This window comes from Herpailurus yagouaroundi, unplaced genomic scaffold (genome assembly GCF_014898765.1).
Source record: "Herpailurus yagouaroundi ecotype Mexico unplaced genomic scaffold, PumYag 220, whole genome shotgun sequence".
Lineage (NCBI taxonomy): Eukaryota > Metazoa > Chordata > Mammalia > Carnivora > Felidae > Herpailurus > Herpailurus yagouaroundi.
In genome coordinates this window covers 8127268-8145597 of record NW_024412451.1, presented here as the reverse complement: position 1 = coordinate 8145597, position 18330 = coordinate 8127268, and the positions used below count along the sequence as shown (strand labels likewise).

At 42.3% G+C, this 18330-nt stretch overlaps 1 protein-coding gene, 1 non-coding gene and 1 pseudogene across 2 annotated transcripts in view; 1 reads left to right on the top strand and 2 right to left on the bottom strand.

Annotated features, from left to right (window-relative positions):
- Positions 1-4622: 4622 nt before the first annotated feature.
- On the bottom strand, positions 4623-5347 carry LOC121018905 (zinc finger protein 677-like; annotated as a pseudogene).
- A 3617-nt stretch (positions 5348-8964) lies between these two features.
- TRNAQ-CUG (transfer RNA glutamine (anticodon CUG)) lies at positions 8965-9037 on the top strand. The gene has a single exon. It is a non-coding gene; the product is annotated as a tRNA-Gln (tRNA).
- Positions 9038-12426: 3389 nt separating this feature from the next.
- Positions 12427-18330, bottom strand: part of LOC121018904 (zinc finger protein 701-like) — a 10607-nt gene continuing 4703 nt past the window's right edge. Inside the window, exons 3-5 of the mRNA XM_040457952.1 lie at positions 16766-16908; positions 13937-14063; positions 12427-13514 (exon numbers count right to left, since the gene is read on the bottom strand). Of these exons, the coding sequence (XP_040313886.1) occupies positions 13432-13514; positions 13937-14063; positions 16766-16908 (353 nt within the window). The 3' untranslated portion in view covers positions 12427-13431. The remainder of the gene's footprint in view (positions 13515-13936; positions 14064-16765; positions 16909-18330) is intronic.

Below are 18330 nucleotides of genomic sequence, written 5' to 3'. Positions count from 1 at the left end.
TCCCCACTGCACAGTATGATTGTGGAAACTGGTTGTGAATTACTGTTTAGATCAACTACCTAAGATATTTTTAGACGATGTCCCAATTCTTTTTCTATTAAGTTCTAGTCTATTACTAAAACACATTCAGAAGTGATAGAATATTTCCCAACGACAAGCCTTTTATAGAGCTTTCACTTTAAGGGAGAATGGAATGAATGGAACTCCTTCCATTTTTATACCAAGATACTAGAATCAGGGAGTGCCTGGGTGGCTCAGTCAGTTAAGCATCCAACTCTTCATTTTGCTGAGGTCATGATCTCATGGTTCATGGGATCAAGCCCCCCGTTGGGGTCCACACTGAGTGTGAAAAAATAAATGAACAAATTCTTAAAAACTTTTAAAAAAGGTACTAGAATCAGAACATCTGTATTGAAACATGGCAAACTAGTTGATTCAGATAAAATTAACTTAAAATGAAATCAATAAATTTCATAGGAAATAAATCTGTAAGTTAGAAAACACTGAGGATTAACAATTTTTTACTCATTTCAAACACATATCAGACTGGTCATGGGTTGCATGCAATATTATACATTCGGGATAAAGAACAAAGACCACTGAAGAATCTGTCTCATCCCAAAGTTATCCTTGAGTACCTTGTCAGTTAATATTAATAGTGGGTATTTTTAAATTTGGTCTATGAAATGTTTTCTTTTTTTTTTCTATTTCTTTTTTTTTTTTTTTTTTTGTTTATTCATTTTTGAAAGACAGAGACAGAGCACAAGCAGGGGTGGGGCGGAGAAGAGAAGGGGACACAGAATCCGAAGCAGGCTCCAGGCTCCGAGCTGTCGGCACAGAGCCCGACGTGGGTCTCGGACCCACGAACTTTGAGATCATGACCTGAGCCGAAGTTGGACACTCAACCGACTGAGCCACCCAGGCGCCTGAAATATTTTCTTCAGCATTGTTTTCTTTTACCTTCTGTTGTTGAGGTGGGTGGTAATATGAAATGTGAAAATTCTCAATATATTTATTTTATTTTAATTAATTAATTTTAGAAAGGGTGCATACAAGTAGGGGACAGGGGCAGAGGGAGAGGGACAGAATCTTAAGTAGGCTCCATGTTCAGTGTAGAACTGACCTGGGGCTCAATCCCACAACCCACAGATCATGGCCTGAGCCAAAATCAAGAGTCGTGACAGTCAACTGACTGGGCGACCCAACCACCCCCCGCCCCATATCTTTAAAAAATTGCACTTTTAAAATGTGTAGCTAATTAGGAAAAACCCTCTTGGATTACTTCCATGTAAATAAGACAAAACCTAATAAAGAAAAGGCCTTTGCCCCTCCCCATTCATCCTTCTTGGTCCTACAGTGGCCATCCTGCTGTAAGGAGAGAGAGTGCTGGGTGCTAAGGGAAGTGGAGCAGGCAGAGGACTGCCCAGGGGACCCATCCCATCCCAAACTGCATCTCTGGGCTTCCTGTTATGTGAGAATGATAAACCACCTAGTTGTTTCAGCCACTGATTTCCAGGAGGTCTGTCCCTCACAAATAAGAACTGTCCGACCTGACCAATAAGATTAATATTTGTATTGAGAGTAGAATGGAGCAAGTGAGAGGGAATCTTGAATTTAACATTTTGTAGCTGAGAAGATCTACAAAAGGAATCCTTCACAGATGGGTTAGAGCTGTTTGGCACGTGCTCCCTAAAACTCACAAGATGAACCGAACAAAATACAGCTTGAGAATTTATGAGGAATGTGCAGAATGCTAGGGTACAAAGTTACAGGAGTAAGGAATTTGGTGTCACAAATAGAATTACATGTTTACTTGAGCATGTGAACTATTAGTCTTGGAGTTTTTATGCACTACAGTAACTTTCTGCTTTGTAGAGATAAAACGCATTTGATCATTCTACCAGTCAGGAACTACTATATTCACTGATATTAGCAGGAAACAAAATTCCCTGCCTTCAAGTAGCTTATATTCTATAAGGTTAAGTCTGTAAGGATAAAATATGATAGTGGTAAGTACCGTAAACGTTTCATGTACAATGACAGATCACAGGGTTTCCTAATTTAAACAATGTTTTCAGGCAATGCCCGCATGATGAGGTCATCTTTGAGCAGAACCACTGAAAGCGTATCATGCAAATACCAATGAGGAAGGGCAAGTGGGTGGAGGAAACAAGCAGAAAATTGCCCGAATGGGAACATATTTACAGTGGATTGGGAATATCCACAATTGTTGTGTGGCTTAGAGAAATGTGAAACTAAGTTTCCACTGCAGGCATTTAAATTTTGGGAATCCTTGCAGTTAGAATTTTTAAAATTTTGATAGGAAAACTGCCCAGAGTGCTTCAGATTGTATGTAATAGATCCAAAACCATGACCTTTTTGGGGAATGCATGGACCTACTTCTTTATGGCAGCCGTACCCCTACCGAGAGAACATAGCAGTGGGGTGGGGTAAGGACTTAAAGGAAAGACAGTAAATACCATTTGTCAAAAGTGTCTGAGGGATTTGATCCCAGGACTTGTTAAGATACATACTTTTCGTCTTGTCTACCCCTGTAGCCAGCCAGGGGTATACTGCTACTTAAGAATGTGTATCAAGTAAAATTTGGTGGGTCTTTTATGCCTCAGTTATATCTTCAATGTCAATGTCAACAAATTTTTAACATATAATAAGATATTGTACTTAAAAATTGAATAGTAACAAAATCACATATTTCATGTTTCCTCATTAGTACAAGATCTACTCACCTCCAATTATTCCTAGTCTTATGCTTCCATGTGAGACCAATCTTGTGCCTAGTATTTATACAAAGTTGACTTTTCGTATGTTTCATATCCCAAATTTTATACTAACTCAGATGTGATGATAATGTGACTCTATGTGTGAGGTCGGCAAACTTTTATGCAAGGAACATACAGTAAATATTTTATTCTTTGTAGGCCATACTGATTCTGTTACCGCTCTTCCAGTATGTCCTTACTGGGTCAAAAGTACCTAAATATGAGTGTGGCTGCATTCCAGTTACACTTCACTTAAAAATAGATGTTGGGCTGTATTTGGCTCACGGTCTGTAGGTGGCAGACTCCTGATCTACACAAAGGAATTAAGAGCACTAGTAGTAGTAACTCTATGGATAAATAAACAATATCTTTCCTATTTTTTAGCCTCCTTAAAATATGGTGGACTGTTTAATAAACTAACACTCTAGTATATATGTGTATAGCATATGTAAAAGAAACCCATACTAATGGTAGCACGGGGCAGAAGCAGAGAAATGGAAGTCCATGTGGAAAGGAAGTGTCGGGTGCTCTACAGGAAGAAGTATAAACTCACGTGTAGTAAGCTGTATAGGATAACCCCTAAAACAAACACATAAAGGATAGTTATAGGTAATACCAGTAAACCAAAAAAGAATAAAAAGGATTTAAAACAAAATCATCTGTAAAAACTGAGTTATTTCAAACAAGGCAGAAAAAGAGGGAACAGAGAAAGGAGATCTAAAAGCAACAGCAAGATAATTTAAATCTATATAGTAATATCTGTAAAAGGAAACAGTCTAAAAACCCCATTAAAAAGGAAAAATTGTCACTGATTTTTTTTTTTTTTTAGTTTTATTTATTTTGAGAGAGAGAGAGAGGGACAGAAAGAATCTCAAGCAGGCTGTGTACTGTCAATATAGAGCCCAGCAACCTCATCAAGATATCTAAAAGAATAGGGGCGCCTGGGTGGCTCAGTCGGTTGAACATCTGACTTCAGTTCACCATCTCACAGTTTGTTAGTTTGAGTCCTGCATCAGGGCCACTGTCTGCTGCTGTCAGCACAGAGCCTGCTTGGATCCTCTGTTCCCCTTTCTACCCCTCCTCCACTTGCATGTGCTCTCTCTCAACAATAAATTATGAAAACATTCAAAAATAAAAAGAGAGGCACCTGGGTGGCTCAGTCAGTTAAGCGTCTAACTTCGGCTCAGGTCATGATCTCATGGCTCCTGAGTTTGAGCCCTGCGTCGGCTCTGTGCTGATGGCTCAGAGCCTGGAACCTGCTTCGGATTCTGTGTCTCCCTCTGTCTCTCTCTCTCAAAAAATAAACATTAAAAAAACTCTTTTAATTAAAAAAAAAAATCTAAAACAAGACTGCATAAACTGAAGAGAAGTGGATGTTTCCACAGGTGCCCTGCTCCTTTGACGCCCAACATCTTATGAATTTTAGGTCATTTTGAGTTTTAATTTTCCCGCAGAGTGAAACATTTGATTTGATTAACCTTCAAGAGCTGGACTTCGTTCTTAGTTCTCATGCACAACACATTGTGGAACCTGCTTAAGCAATTAACCACACTCATTATATTTGTTTTTTTTTTTAATTTTTTTTTTCAACATTTATTTATTTTTGGGAGAGAGACAGAGCATGAACGGGGGAGGGGCAGAGAGAGAGGGAGACACACAATTGTTTTTTTTTAAATTTTTTTTTTCAACGCACACTCATTATATTTGTTCTCCAACATGAAATCTTTGGTGAATCCTGAGGCCAAGTCATAGCATGAAGGCCCTGCTATGCTGTTTGTAAGGTTTCTTTCCATGACTCCGTGACTCTGTGGTATGGAGTTCCCCCATGACATTGCTTTACATTCACATCTTCATTCTACATGTATTCTGGAGTTTACTGAGGCTTGAATACTGCCTAAAGGCCTGGCCACATTTGTGACATTTGTAAGGTTTCTCTCCAGTATGAGTTCTCTGGTGAACTGTCAGGCTTGAATTCTAACTAAAAGCCTTGCCATACATATTACATTCATAGGGTTTCTCTCCAGCATGAATTCCCTTATGTTGAGTAAGGTCTGAACTCCTGACCAAGGCCTTGCCACACTCATTACATTTGTAAGGTTTCCCTCCCCTGTGAATTCTCTCATTACCCCAAAGGTGTCAATGTGTAGTAAAATCTTTACCGCACTGATTACATCGGTAAGGTTTCTCTCTAGAATGAATTCTTATGTTGAGCAAGATCTGAACACTCAGAAAAATGCTTTGCAACACACATTGCATTTGTAAGGCTTCTCTTCAGTATGAATTCATTCATGACCCCAAAGGCGTGACCATGTGGTAAAATCCCTTCCATATACATTACATTTATATGGTTTCTCTCCACTATGGATTTTCTGATGACTTGTGAGGTTTGAGAACCTGTTAAAGGCTTTGCCACACTCGTTACATTTGGAAGGTCTCTGCTCAAAATGAATTCTTGGATAATTAGCAGAGGCCAAGCAATGGCTAAAAGCCTTCCCACACTCATTAAGTCTGTAAGTTTTTTCTCTGCTGGGGGTTTTCTCACATTGTGTCAGTAATGAAGGATGCATAAGAACCTTCCCACATTTATTAACAATGTTGCTTTTGACAGTAGAAGGAATTCTTTGAGGTGGTGAAATCGAGGGCTTTTTTTTCTTTTATCTTTATTTTTGAGACAGAGAGAGACAGAGCATGAACAGGGGAGGGGCAGAGAGAGAGGGAGACACAGAATCCGAAGCAGGCTCCAGGCTCTGAGCTGTCAGCACAGAGCCTGACGTGGGGCTCGAACTCACAGATCGTGAGATCATGACCTGAGCCGAAGTTGGACGCTTAACTGACTGAGTTGCCCCAGGCTCCCTATAAATTGAGGACTTTTTGATAGACTTCTCAGCTTGATTACTTTCATAAATTTCCTCTTGGGTTTGAAATCTCTGAAGTTCACCCAGATATGAATGAAAGCTTATTCCAAGCCCAATGCCCAAGCAGTTCTTATATTTGTTTCCTGAATAGCCTACCTTGCTCTTTAGTGACTTCTTCATCATATCATGTTTGTAATACTGAGATATACTTCTTCTTATGGAAACACTGTGCTTTACCAGGAAATGATTCCAGAATTTATGATGTTGTTGGTTTTCTCTACAGATGAGATTTAAAAAAAAAAAAAAATTTTTTTTTAATGTTTATTTTTGAGAGAGACACAGACAGAATGCGAGTGGGTTAGGGCAGAGAAAGGGAGACACAGTACCTGAAACAGGCTCCAGGCTCCGAGCTGTCAGCACAGAGCCCGACATGGGGCTTGAACTCACGAGCTATGAGATCATGACCGGAGCCGAAGTCGGACACTCAACCAACTGAGCCACCCAGGCGCCCCGTGGTGAGATATTTATAATGGGATGTGGTTATTCCTTCATAATTTGTTTTCTTCATATACCCACTGAGTGGCAAATTTGTTCACATCTTGCTGGATTCCTCTTAAAGTCATCAAAGTCATGACTTATGCATCTTTCCAAAATCAACGTTTAGAATAACTCTCCATTATTAAGGCCATCTTTTAATGGTAATTCTTTGCTCACACATCTAGTATTGATACCTGTAAGATATAAATAATCATAGCCTTCCTATTAATCAGGGTGGGAAGATGAATATTTTATACTGAAAAGTATTACACCAAAAGTAAAACTCATAACTGACAGAGTTATCAACTTTCTCCAACTACGGTTTGGAAACACAAAGGACCTAAGATTCCTCAGTGTAAAGACAGTGTCATTACATATAATCCAAATTGTTTTCAGGGAAGCCTATTTCCAAATAATCTGTGACCAAGAGTTACAAGAGCCCTGAGAAAACGTAAATTTGCCACAGGCATCCCAAAGCACACAGAACCTCACAAGAAGCATAAAGGTGTCTCACATATGAAAACAGATAGTAGGGGCACCTGGGTGGCTCAGTCCGTTAAGCGTCCGACTTCAGCTCAGGTCACGATCTCACGGTCCGTGAGTTCGAGCCCCGTGTCAGGCTCTGGGCTGATGGCTCAGAGCCTGGAGGCTGCTTCCGATTCTGTGTCTCCCTCTCTCTCTGCCCCTCCCCCGTTCATGCTCTGTGTCTCTCTGTCTCAAAAATAAAATAAACGTTAAGAAAGGTTTAAAAAAAAAAAAAAAGAAAACAGATAGTAAAGCTGATTATTGAATGTTTATTGTACACAACATTAAATCATGACTTAAAGAGAAACAAAATATTCTTCTGAATATGTGTTACAAAAATACATCCAGGTAGAACAGGCATACTGCAGTGTTAATAAACCAGAATATACATTAAAAATTATGTTAGTCATAAAATATAATAAACATTTTGTTAACCCAAAAAAAATATCTAGCAATTAACAAGTATTTACAATTATAAGACATATATAGTCTGTGGAATTATAAAGAATTCACCCATAAGAACAAAGGAAAGGACCTGCATTTCAGAAAGAGCACACAATGTTGAGAACTGGAAAATATGCTGAACATCACGGATTCTGGAATAAGAGATTCAGATAAATGGCTAATATTATAGAGATTAACAATGGGAAAATGGGACATCAAAATGATCAAGCTGGGAACTCCAAATGTACCTCCCTTTATCAAAGCAGGAAACAAGCTAGAAAAAAATGTCAGAATGAACTTAACTCTGGAAATTAATCACAGGATTCCAGCAACCAGGCACACTTTTAATCAAGAAAAAGGTAGCTGTACCCCAGCTAAGAAGTGGCCTTGAAGATAGGAGCCTGCAGGGGGTACAGACTTCCTGAACTACAGGGGAACAGATGGGTCCTTTAAGGAATTGTTGCTGTGTTTGTTTAATCTGAAGGACTGGCTCAAAGTGCTTGCTGTCTTTGGTCTACTTCAGATCTCTACTTAGGTGGAGGTGATAACCAGGGGTCATATGTCACAAACTTTTTTTTTGTTTAAGTAATCTCTACACTCAACGTGGGACTTGAACTCATGACCCCAAGATCAAGATCTGTATGCTCTATGGACTGAGCCAACCAGATGTCTCTAAATTTTTTTAAAAAACATTTATTGACACATTTTAAAAAAAACATTTAAAGGTAAATTAATGTTACCTAGGGCAAGGGATAACGACTGGAGCAAACAATGGGACAAACCTAAAACCCTGGTAAAAACATTGGGGAGTGAGGTGTACTGGGGAATAAGGCTTAGAAAATCCCCACAGATTCCAGGGATTCTGGAAGGTTGTGAGCATGCCTGGGACTGGGTACTTAGGAAAAGACCTGAGAAATCCCCAAGCTTTACCTCCTGTTGACCGCCCAATTCTGAGCAAGCAGAAATGAAGGGTAAGGCACTGGTGTAATCTTCTTCCTGAATACATAAGTCATTCCCTAAAACAATCTACCCCATACACAAACACACAGAGTTCGTCTACAGAGAACATAAGCAGGTCTTGTTTTGAATATGGATGCAAAAATACTCAACAAAATACTAGCCAACTAAATATACATAGCATATGAAGATTATACACCATTAAAATTGAGATTTACCCAAATGTCCATCAATGTATGAATGGATAAAGAAGATGTGGTGTGTGTGTGTGTGTGTGTGTGTGTGTGTGTGTGTGTGTGTAATACTAGTCGGCAATCAAAAAGAAGGAAATCTTGCCATTTGCAACTACGTGGATGGCAGTGGAGGGTATTATGCTAAGAGAAATTAGTCAGAGAAAGACAAATGTCATATGACTTCACTCACATGAGGACTTTAAGAGACAAAACAGATGAACATAAGGGAAGGGAAACAAAATAATATAAAAACAGGGAGGGGGACAAAACAGAAGAGACTCATAAATATGGAGAACCGAGGGTTACGAGAGGGGTTGTGGGGGTGAGGGATGGGCTAAATGGGTAAGGGACATTAAGGAATCTACTCCTGAAATCATTGTTGCCACTGTATGCTAATTTGGATGTAAATTTTAAAAAAATGAAATTAAAACAAATAATAATAATTGAGATTTGTTCGAAGAATTCAAGGGTAAATGGTTCAACACATGAAAATCTATCAATGTAATAAACCACATTCATGTAAGAAGGCAAGAAAAAATACAAACCTACATAATCACCTCATTGTATGCAAAATGTGTGAAAAAATCCAGAACTCTTTATTGATAAAAAAAAAAAATTCAGCATACTAGGGGCGCCTGGCTGGCTCAGTCAGTAGAGCATGTGATTCTGGATCTCAGGGTTGTGAGTTCAAGCCCCACGTTGGGCATAGAGATTACTTAACAAATCAAGGAAAATACTTTTAAAAATTCAGTATACTAAAAAGAAAAGTGAACTTCCTCAACCTCTTAATGATCATTTATGAAAAACCCACAGCTAATATCACAGTCAACGGTGAAAGAATAAAAGCTCTCCCCCCATAGGCAAAGAAAAAGACACAAATGCACACTTTTACCACTGCTATCAACGTGTTCTGGAAGTTTTACCCAAAGCCATTAAGCATGAAAAAGGAATAAAAAGCATACATATTGGAGAAGTAAAAGAAAAACTACCTCTGCATGTAGATGGCATAATCCTATATACAGAAAATTCCATAAAATACCCCCCAACACACACACAACCTTCTAGTGTTACAAATGATGTCAGGAAACACAGCATCAATACATGAAAAATCAGCTGTGTTACTACTACACATTAAATGGACAATGTGAAAAAGAAATGTTAAAAATTATTCCCTGTATAACATAACATCCAAAGAATCAGATACTTAGGAACAAATTTAACCAAGGAGATGAAAGATCAACAGACTGAAAACTATGAAACGTTGCTGAGAGAAATTAAACACCTAAATAAATGGAGAAGATGTTCCATATTTATGGATGGGAACACTTCATAGTTTTGAAAATGGTAATATTCACCAAAGTGGTCTGGAGATTCTACAGACACACTATCAAAATTCCAAGACTTGTTGAGAAATAGAAAACATGATCCAATACATATGGAACCACAAAGGCCCCTAAAGAGTCCAGACAATTTTGAAAAAGAAGAAATCTACAGAACAGAAAAACAGAGACAGAATGCACACAGGCAGTTTCAGGGACTGGGGACAGAGGAAAATGTGGAGAAACTGATTAAGGGTAATGGACACTAATTTGGAGTGATGGGAATGTACAACCAGACAGAGATGGTGGTTGAACACCTGGTAAATGCATTAAATGCCACTGAATTATTCAGTTGAAAATGGTTAATTTTGTTACGTAAATTCCACTTTAATTAAAAGTTCATCTTTAGGGACGCTTGGGTGGCTCAGTTGGTTAAGTGTCCAACTCTTTATATCGGCTCAGGTCATGATCTCACGGTTCGTGAGATCAAGCCCCATGTTGGGCTCTGTGCTGACAATGTGGAGTCTGCTTGGGATTCTCTCTCCCCCACTCTCTCTCTCTGCCCACCCCCCAGTATTTTTTAAAAAGTTAATTTTTAAATAACAATGTAAGTAATTTCACAACAGCTTTAAAAATATATATCTTCCAATTTTAATACCTTAAAAATTTGAAGCTAAGTCTGTTTATATTATATAAAAATAATAGTTTCTCTTAGTCTGGCTTCCTCTAATACCCTGAAATTCTCACTGGATCCCTCATCATAATTCCATGCATGAAACAGACATGAGGCAAGGGTAATACATTTTACTATGTATTAGTAAACATATAATTATTAAGAATAAATAAAAATTAATGTGCACTTGCCCACAATTAATAATCCTGACTTCATAAAGATTATTAGGGAACTATAGATAACCTTAAGGGTCATATGACCGAAAGAACAAGGAATAACTTTTTTTTAATTTCTTTTGAGAGAGAGAGAGAGACAGAGCGAGAGACAGAGGAAGGAAGGGGCAGAGAAAGAGAACCCCACACAGGCTCTGCACCACAAGCATGGAGCCCGATGCAGGGCTCAAACCCACAAACTATGAGATAATAACCTGACCCAAAGTCAGATCTTAACCAACTGAGCCACCCAGGGGCCCCAGCAAGGAAAAACTTCTAATGAAGGCAGTTTTATCAGTTAAAGGAAGAAACAATATTTGCCAGTTCCAGAAGGTCCATGCAGGAGGTGGCTGTGCAGCGGTGACCAACAAATAAAAACCAATAACAGCCTGAGAACAACAGAACACCAGGATATGGGTCAAGAAGGACACTGTGCACTTCAAACAGAGTTCAGGTTAATAGAATATGGGGAAGAAAACAGCCATCATGGGTTAATGAATAATAGGATTTCCAGAACCTTAGAAATTTTGTGGATACTGTCTCATGAATAACAGTGATGAAGAAGTACACGAAATGTAAGAAATTGGCTATGTTTCTATAAAATGAACTTAGATAATTAAGTACAAGTTCAATGTACCAAGAGTTACACGGTGAATCTAGACAGGGAGATGATTAATTAAAATAAAGCACTTAAACCAAAATATAAAACATCTATAAAATTCATATAAAATTCAACAAGTCATATTTAGAAAATTTTAAATATACCATAGAAAAAACAAGGTATTTTATATAACAAATTATGAATAAATTACTTTGGTTTTCTGGGATGAACAGAGTCACTTCATAACAAAAGCATATTCTCAAGATATCCAATATTCTTGATTTTAAAAATCCAAATTCAGGGCGCCTGGGTGGCTCAGTCAGTTAAGCAACCAACTTCAGCTCAGGTCATGAACTCATGGCTTGTGGGTTCGAGCCTCGCGTCATGCTCCGTGCACAGCTTGGAGCCTGGAGTCTGCTTCATATTCTGTCTCCATATCTCTCTCTCTGCCCTTCCCCTGCTTGTGCACTCTCTCTCTCTCTCAAATATAAAATAAACATTAAAAAAAATTTTTTTTTTATTCTAAATTCATCCAGATGGGCCAGGTATTTGTTAATGAGCAGGTATGAATTCAAGCAAAATATGTGCAGGAAGGAAAAATATGATGTATCTTCCCAAAATTCTAGACATTACATAGGTTTTAGAAAAACACTTGTTCCACCATAACCCTGAACACTCAGGAAGGAAATTTGTAATACCTGGAAATGTGCATCAAAGTACCAGCATCTTCAACAAAAGAAATGGAGTAGAGCTCAATAATGTAATAAGCATCATGAACTCATAAATTCTCTCAATACGATAATTTAAAATCTTATCTGCTGGGGAAGGAACAAGGACGTACACATGGAACGAACACTGTTGTGTGAATAATAGTTCAGTTAACAGCCTCATAGATGGGGTTATGAAGGCAGACAATGATCCCTCTAGAATAACTTCCTGCATTTCTTCAGCCAAATCAAGGGGGATGACCCTTAGTGTACTCAATCACCACTCCCACAGTGCCCTTGAGAGACACTTTTGTGACACTCCAAAAACCAGAAGTCCTGGAGCCCTAAGCCAGGCTCTCATGCTACACTCGATGCCAGCATCCTGGAACATGCTGACCGCTCTACTCAGGTGCTTTGGGGGCACAACTCCACTTAGCAGAATGGTGCTTTGACATCCAAATATAAGTGTTCTGCATCTAGAATGTTCTTTTTACCACTAAAACTTTGTATGGAAGAGTTCACCACACAAGTCGTCCAGTACATAATGGGTAGGTTATCACAACAGAAAATACGAGGATAAAAGTTCAGATACTAAGAAGTGTATTTCACAACCCAGAAAGTTTCAGAGGCAAAACCACACAAACTTAGGAGACTATGAAATCGGGGAGAGCCAAGGTTTTCCCACACTCCCAGACTAAGGAAGACCTGCAAGACAGAGACAAAGAAGAGAAGAGACTAAGGAAAGGGGTTATACTTTGTGGGATGTTGAAACAGGACCTGGGATCTACCTACAGACTCCTGGCTGATGGCCCAAAGCCCGAGATATGGTCCCCATGAAGGACTGGGGATCAAACAAAGGTCCCCCCACCCGACCGCCCCCCGCCACACACTGTCTTTACAGCATTGCTGAGTAACAATCTTGAAACACCCACTCCATTCCCAGTACACATGCCCCTACGGCGTGAAAGTGGAAATGAAGAAATGGCAGAGGCATGGAGCAGGCAGAGGGCTTGGGACAGCCCATGCACCTGCCTCTGGCCCTAGATGCAAAGAGTGTTCCCACCATGACAGGTCACTCAAGCACATGAAACAGGATACAAGCTGGAGAAGGCCCGCAGTCAGGACGAAGGGGGCCTCACCTAAGATCTGTGTGACTGACTAGAGAAGGAGATGCAACAAAGGAAGACACCCCTTACAAACAGCCCTCCATGTGCTCCCCAAGGTCGAACCAGTAAGGACTCCTGCGGGCAGAGAAGGGCATGCCTGGGTCCTGACAAAGACTTTGCCCTTGTCGCTGCTAGGAGCTGCACTACCACTGAGGAGGGCAGGAGACATGCACACACCAAGAAGAGGGTGGAGGAGGAGGATAACCCCACGAGAGATCAACTCTTCTTTTCCAAACACCTCTCCCACCCGGGGAGAATGTCCCAAACAACATTTCAGGGAGCCAGTTCCTCTCTGCCATCTGACCCTCACTTGCCTTCACATCTTTGATACCTTCCCACCCGCCTGGGTTTTGCCGCTAGTTTCACCCCACTCCTGGCCGTGCAAGGCTCTTCCTTCCTCCACAGTGGAGATGCTATTCAGCTCAGAAAGAGGGCCTTGCTGACACGGAAACCGGTAGAGGATGTCCTGCAGCTTTTCCATAAACCAATCCCAGTCCCTGGACAGCTGAGACCAAGGACATTCAACACAGGCGGGTTGTGAATAGCATTTCACAGACTTGTTCAGTGACCGACCTACATCTTCCAAATGCTTGAATGTTTGACAAATACAGATATCCAGCTCTCTTCCTAGAACTACTGAATCAAGAGTACAGGAGTAAAACCAGGCAATCCGATGTTTTAAAGTTTTGACATAAAGTCTTGTGTCTCCTCAACTTCTAGCGCCACCACTAACCTGCATGTAGTGAGCACATCATCGGAAGAAAGGGGGCACTTCAAATCCAGACACCTCATTGTGAAGCTTTTCATTTCTGGATCAACAGGGCTTCACTCTCAGTCAAACAGGGCAGGGACTCTCCAGCGCCTCCCAAAAGAAACACAAAGATAGCCTAGAACATTTCCCAACCTCTGCAGGGAAACTATCCTCACCCAGGGAGACCAGGGTCCTGTAGTTCTCCAACATCACGTCCCTGTACCAGGCCCTCTGAGCGGGGTCCAGGCACTCCCACTCCTCCTGAGAGAACTCTATGGCCACATCCCTGAATGTCAACAGTTCCTGAAATGAAAGCACATTTCACCAAGAGGCCATCAGGAGAGTACTTCTTTCAGAAAAATGAGAGGAGCACAGAGGTATAAGAGTTAATTATAAATGAGTAATTGGATAAGACACATCATTTTGAGCAAGTCATAAATCCCTGATTTTGCTTTGTTACACTTTCCATCAGAGAATTTCCATCAGCTAAACTATGGAGAATTTTACAATATTGTGCCAGATAAAATACACAGATAAAAAACTTCAACAAATGGTAGACTATATGCAAGTTCTAGACAGTATCATTCCAAAATTCCAGCATCATTCACAACATGCCTGACCAAAGAAACTTCTTTCATGGTTTTAGTCACATTAATCCCAAACAATTAGTGCCTCTTTTCCAGGAATTTATAGGGAAATGTTTTAAACATATAAAATGATAAACACAGAGATTTGCTGCTTAACATTTGGGTCAGCTATGGAAATGAGCTCCGAGCACATTTCCTGACCATGAATAGATGGGTTCTGTTGGAACAAAGTTCTAAGTCAACCCAGCCTACCTTCAACATATTCAGATGATGGACAAGGGGGACTTGAGGGAGCATCTACTTCAAAGCTGACACCTAACTCATAGACAAATCACATCAAGGAAGACACGTTGTGCAATATTAGACTAACTTACTAAACTAGGTTCTGTCTAGATCATAGACACACCAAGTGCACAGTGAAATAGTAAAATTATTCACTGATTAGAAAAAATGTTCCAACATATGACAAAAAGTAGAAAGAATGGAGAGCTGCTCATCTGAACTACACAAAATATATATTTTTTAATCAGCAATTTTCATTTAATCTAATGTCTTCTGGGGTCAAAGCTTTAAAAACTGCAACTACGTCCTATTTAGAAAAGAATAATAAGGGCTGGTTTGAGATGTCAACAAAGCTTATTGAAGAAGTTAATGATTCTTTACAGAACACCAGATATCCAATACACTAACATTTACCTCTATTTAAAAAGATAATAATAATTAAATGCGAGAGAGGTAGAAAAATTAAATCCATTTAAAAGGAAAAGAAACACTTGATAGTGCTTTAAAAAGCATCATGTAGTGCCCGATTCAGTAATTTCTTGCTCTAGTCCACCTCCTTCATGCCATCCCAGGATAAGAGAAGGGGGTGACCCATAACTGACTGAAACAGGTCTCTCCCCTCTGGCTGATTAAGGTTGCAAATACAAGCTATGTTATGATGCAAATAATTATAAAATGCGCGAGCCATATAAGCAGGAGTTCTGTAATTCTTTTTCCCATCTGTTCAATTCAAACCAGCAAATTTCAATTGTTATTTATTTTTTTAGAGAGAGAGAGACAGAGTGCGTGCGGGGGAGGGGCAGAGAGAGGGAGACCCCGAATCCAGAGGCTCCAGACTCTGAGCTGACAGCACAGAGCCAGCAGTGGGGCTTGAGCTCATGAACCATGAGATCTTGCCCTAACCCCAAGTCGGATGCTTAACCGACTCAGCACCCAGGTGCCCCCAAACCAGCAAATTTCAAGTTAAAAACCTTATGAAGACACAGGCCACTGGATCACAACTTAATCACCCATATCCCGTCAACCACCACTCATCCAGACCTGGGTTCCCCCTTTTTCCTCCCTCCGGAGCACTGATTTCTATCAATCTGTTCATGTCTCCCTCTTTCCTGATTCTCTCCGCTGTTTTTCCTGTGTTTCCCCGTGTCCTCCCTTGCTTCCTCCCCTTTCCTCCCTTCCTTTCCCTACACCTACACTTTCCGGGGGAACTCTTCACACCTATTTCGCCTCGTCCTACTCTTTCCCCCCAGTCTGACTGTTCCACTCGCCATACGTTTCTGCCTCTCTCTGCCCCCACGGGTGTCCCCTCTGCTCTCCCTGTTCCAATCCCGCTTTCCGGTTACACCCCCTCCGCCCGGCTCACTGGCGCCGCCATCGGATCTCGCACCGCTGTTTCTCTCCCCGCTGTCACCCTACCCTCTCCTGCTGTCTCTGTCTCTGCCTCGCCCGCCCGCAACCTTTGGCTCCTTCCCGCTCTGCGTTTGAAGCGCCTGGCTCTTGTGGCCCCACTTCTGCTTGTGCTCGCTATTTTGCTCCCCTTGTCCTGGGGCGCCTCCCTGTTCTCCACATTTCGCTCTTTTCTCTTCTCCGCCTGCCACTCTCCCGAGTTACTGCGTCCGCTCCCACGGTCCCTCTGTGTCGACCTTCTCACTGATCTTCCCTCCTTCATTCTCTCTCTCTCTCTCTCTCTCTCTCTCTCCCCTCATCCCCGGCCTCCCTGCCGCAGTCACGGCTTCCACAAGGCCCCTCAGCCTCGCGTGCGGGACGTGACCCGCGCTGACACCCCGCGCTCTCCCGTCCTCGGTCCGGCTCCTGAAAGCCCCCGCTCAACAGCGTGCTCTTCCCGGGCATCCGTCCTCCCACCACATTCGGGGCTGCACGGGGGATTCCTAGGAGGCGGCGGGGTCTGCGCCACCCCAGGGCCAGACTCCGAGCCCCGATGGGCCCAGACCCGCCAGGCTGCGGGCACAGGCGCCGAGCGCTGCCATCCACCCCGCACGCCCATCTCCCGAGACTCACGCGGCGCGGGGGACGCGTGTGCCCACGGACACAAGGCGGCAGGCGGCGTCTGAAGGCCCGAGGGCCCCGAGCACCACAGGCGGGGACCGACTCCGAAAGATCCGAACCGAAACCAACCGGGACCCCCGCGCGGGCAGCGCCGCCAGCACGGTTCGGTGTGCCCACGACGCCATTCACCGCGGTAGGGGGCGCGGGGCAGGGGAAGTTAACGCGTATTGAGACCCCATACGCTGGGCGTGTGCGGCTGTTGACTGGAGACGCTCACGTACAAAACAGAAAGTTCAAAACCCACTGAGGTCGACATGACCTTCGCTTCGGCCAGCCGCTTCCGGGTCTTTCAATAACTGCGCAAGAGCGCAGGTGGAAGATCGGGCATGGGACATGCCTGGAGGGAACGCTTCCGGTAATGGACGGGGTGCGTCTATTGGCCAGGCCCCGACGCGCAACGGCTGAGGGCGTGGTTGAGGCGGGGCCTAGGTGAAGAGCTTCGGGCAACGGAGTGGACGCAAGCACCTGCCACACCTTGGCCCAAACGCTGGAGGCAGGATGGGGCGGAGCTTTGGAGGGGCGCTTCCGGTAATGGGAGGAAAACAAATATGGCCGCTGGACTGAGAGTATCCGGAGGGCCTTGACAGGGCGGTGACCTGAGCGGACTGTTTAGGCACCCGTTGAAACGCGATGTTCGCTGGGACTGGGGCTTAAGGGCAAGGCCAAGGCTTCTGGGCGGGATGTGCGGGGGCGGGGGGGAGGCGTGCTGGTCTTCTCTGGGTGCCGATCCCTGGGCGTGGCTTTTTTTGGAAATTCCCACTCTGAATATGCTTTGTGTTCTCTGGGTCAGGACTGTTCCCTCTCCCCCAATAAATTTTTTTTTACGTTTATTTTTATTTTTGACAGAGTGCGAGGGGGAAGGGACAGAGAGAGAGGCAGAATCCGAAGCAGGCTCCAGGCTCCGAGCTCTCAAGCACGGAGCCTGACAGTGGGGGATCATGACCTGAGCCGAAGTCAGAGGCTCCACCGACCGAACCCCGGGGCGCCCCTAGAGTTTCAGAGTTGTGCGGGCCGCTTGTGTTGAAAGTTTACATTTTATCAAAGTGACAAGCCCTTAACTCAAAAACTTTTCAGAACATTCTCTTTATCCCTCTCTCGCTGCCCCTTCCCCACTTGCACTTTCTCTCTCTCAAAATAAATGAACTTAAAAATATATATATTTCCACAACAAGAAACACTAAGCCCCTTGGCTGGGTGTGGAGACAAAGGAACTCCCTTGCACTGTTGGTGGGAATGCAAACTGGTGCAGTCACTATGGAATACAGTATGAAGGTTGCTCAAAAATTTAATTCTGTAACTACCTTATGACATAGTAATTTCATTGCTGGGTATTTACCCAACCAAGAGGAAAACACTAATTCACAAGGATACATGCACTCCTGCGTTTATAACAGCATTATTTACAATAGCCAGAGTATGGAAAGCAGATTAGTGTCCATTGATAGAGGAATGGGTAAAGAAGATGTGGCATAAATACACAATGGACTATTACTCGGCCATAAAATGGAGTGAAAGTTTGCCATTTCAAAGAAATAGATGGAGCTAATGTATATTATACTAAGTGAAATAAGCCGGCCAGAGAAAACAAATACCATAGGAATTCACTCGTGGAATTTAAGGAAAAAAAGAAAAAA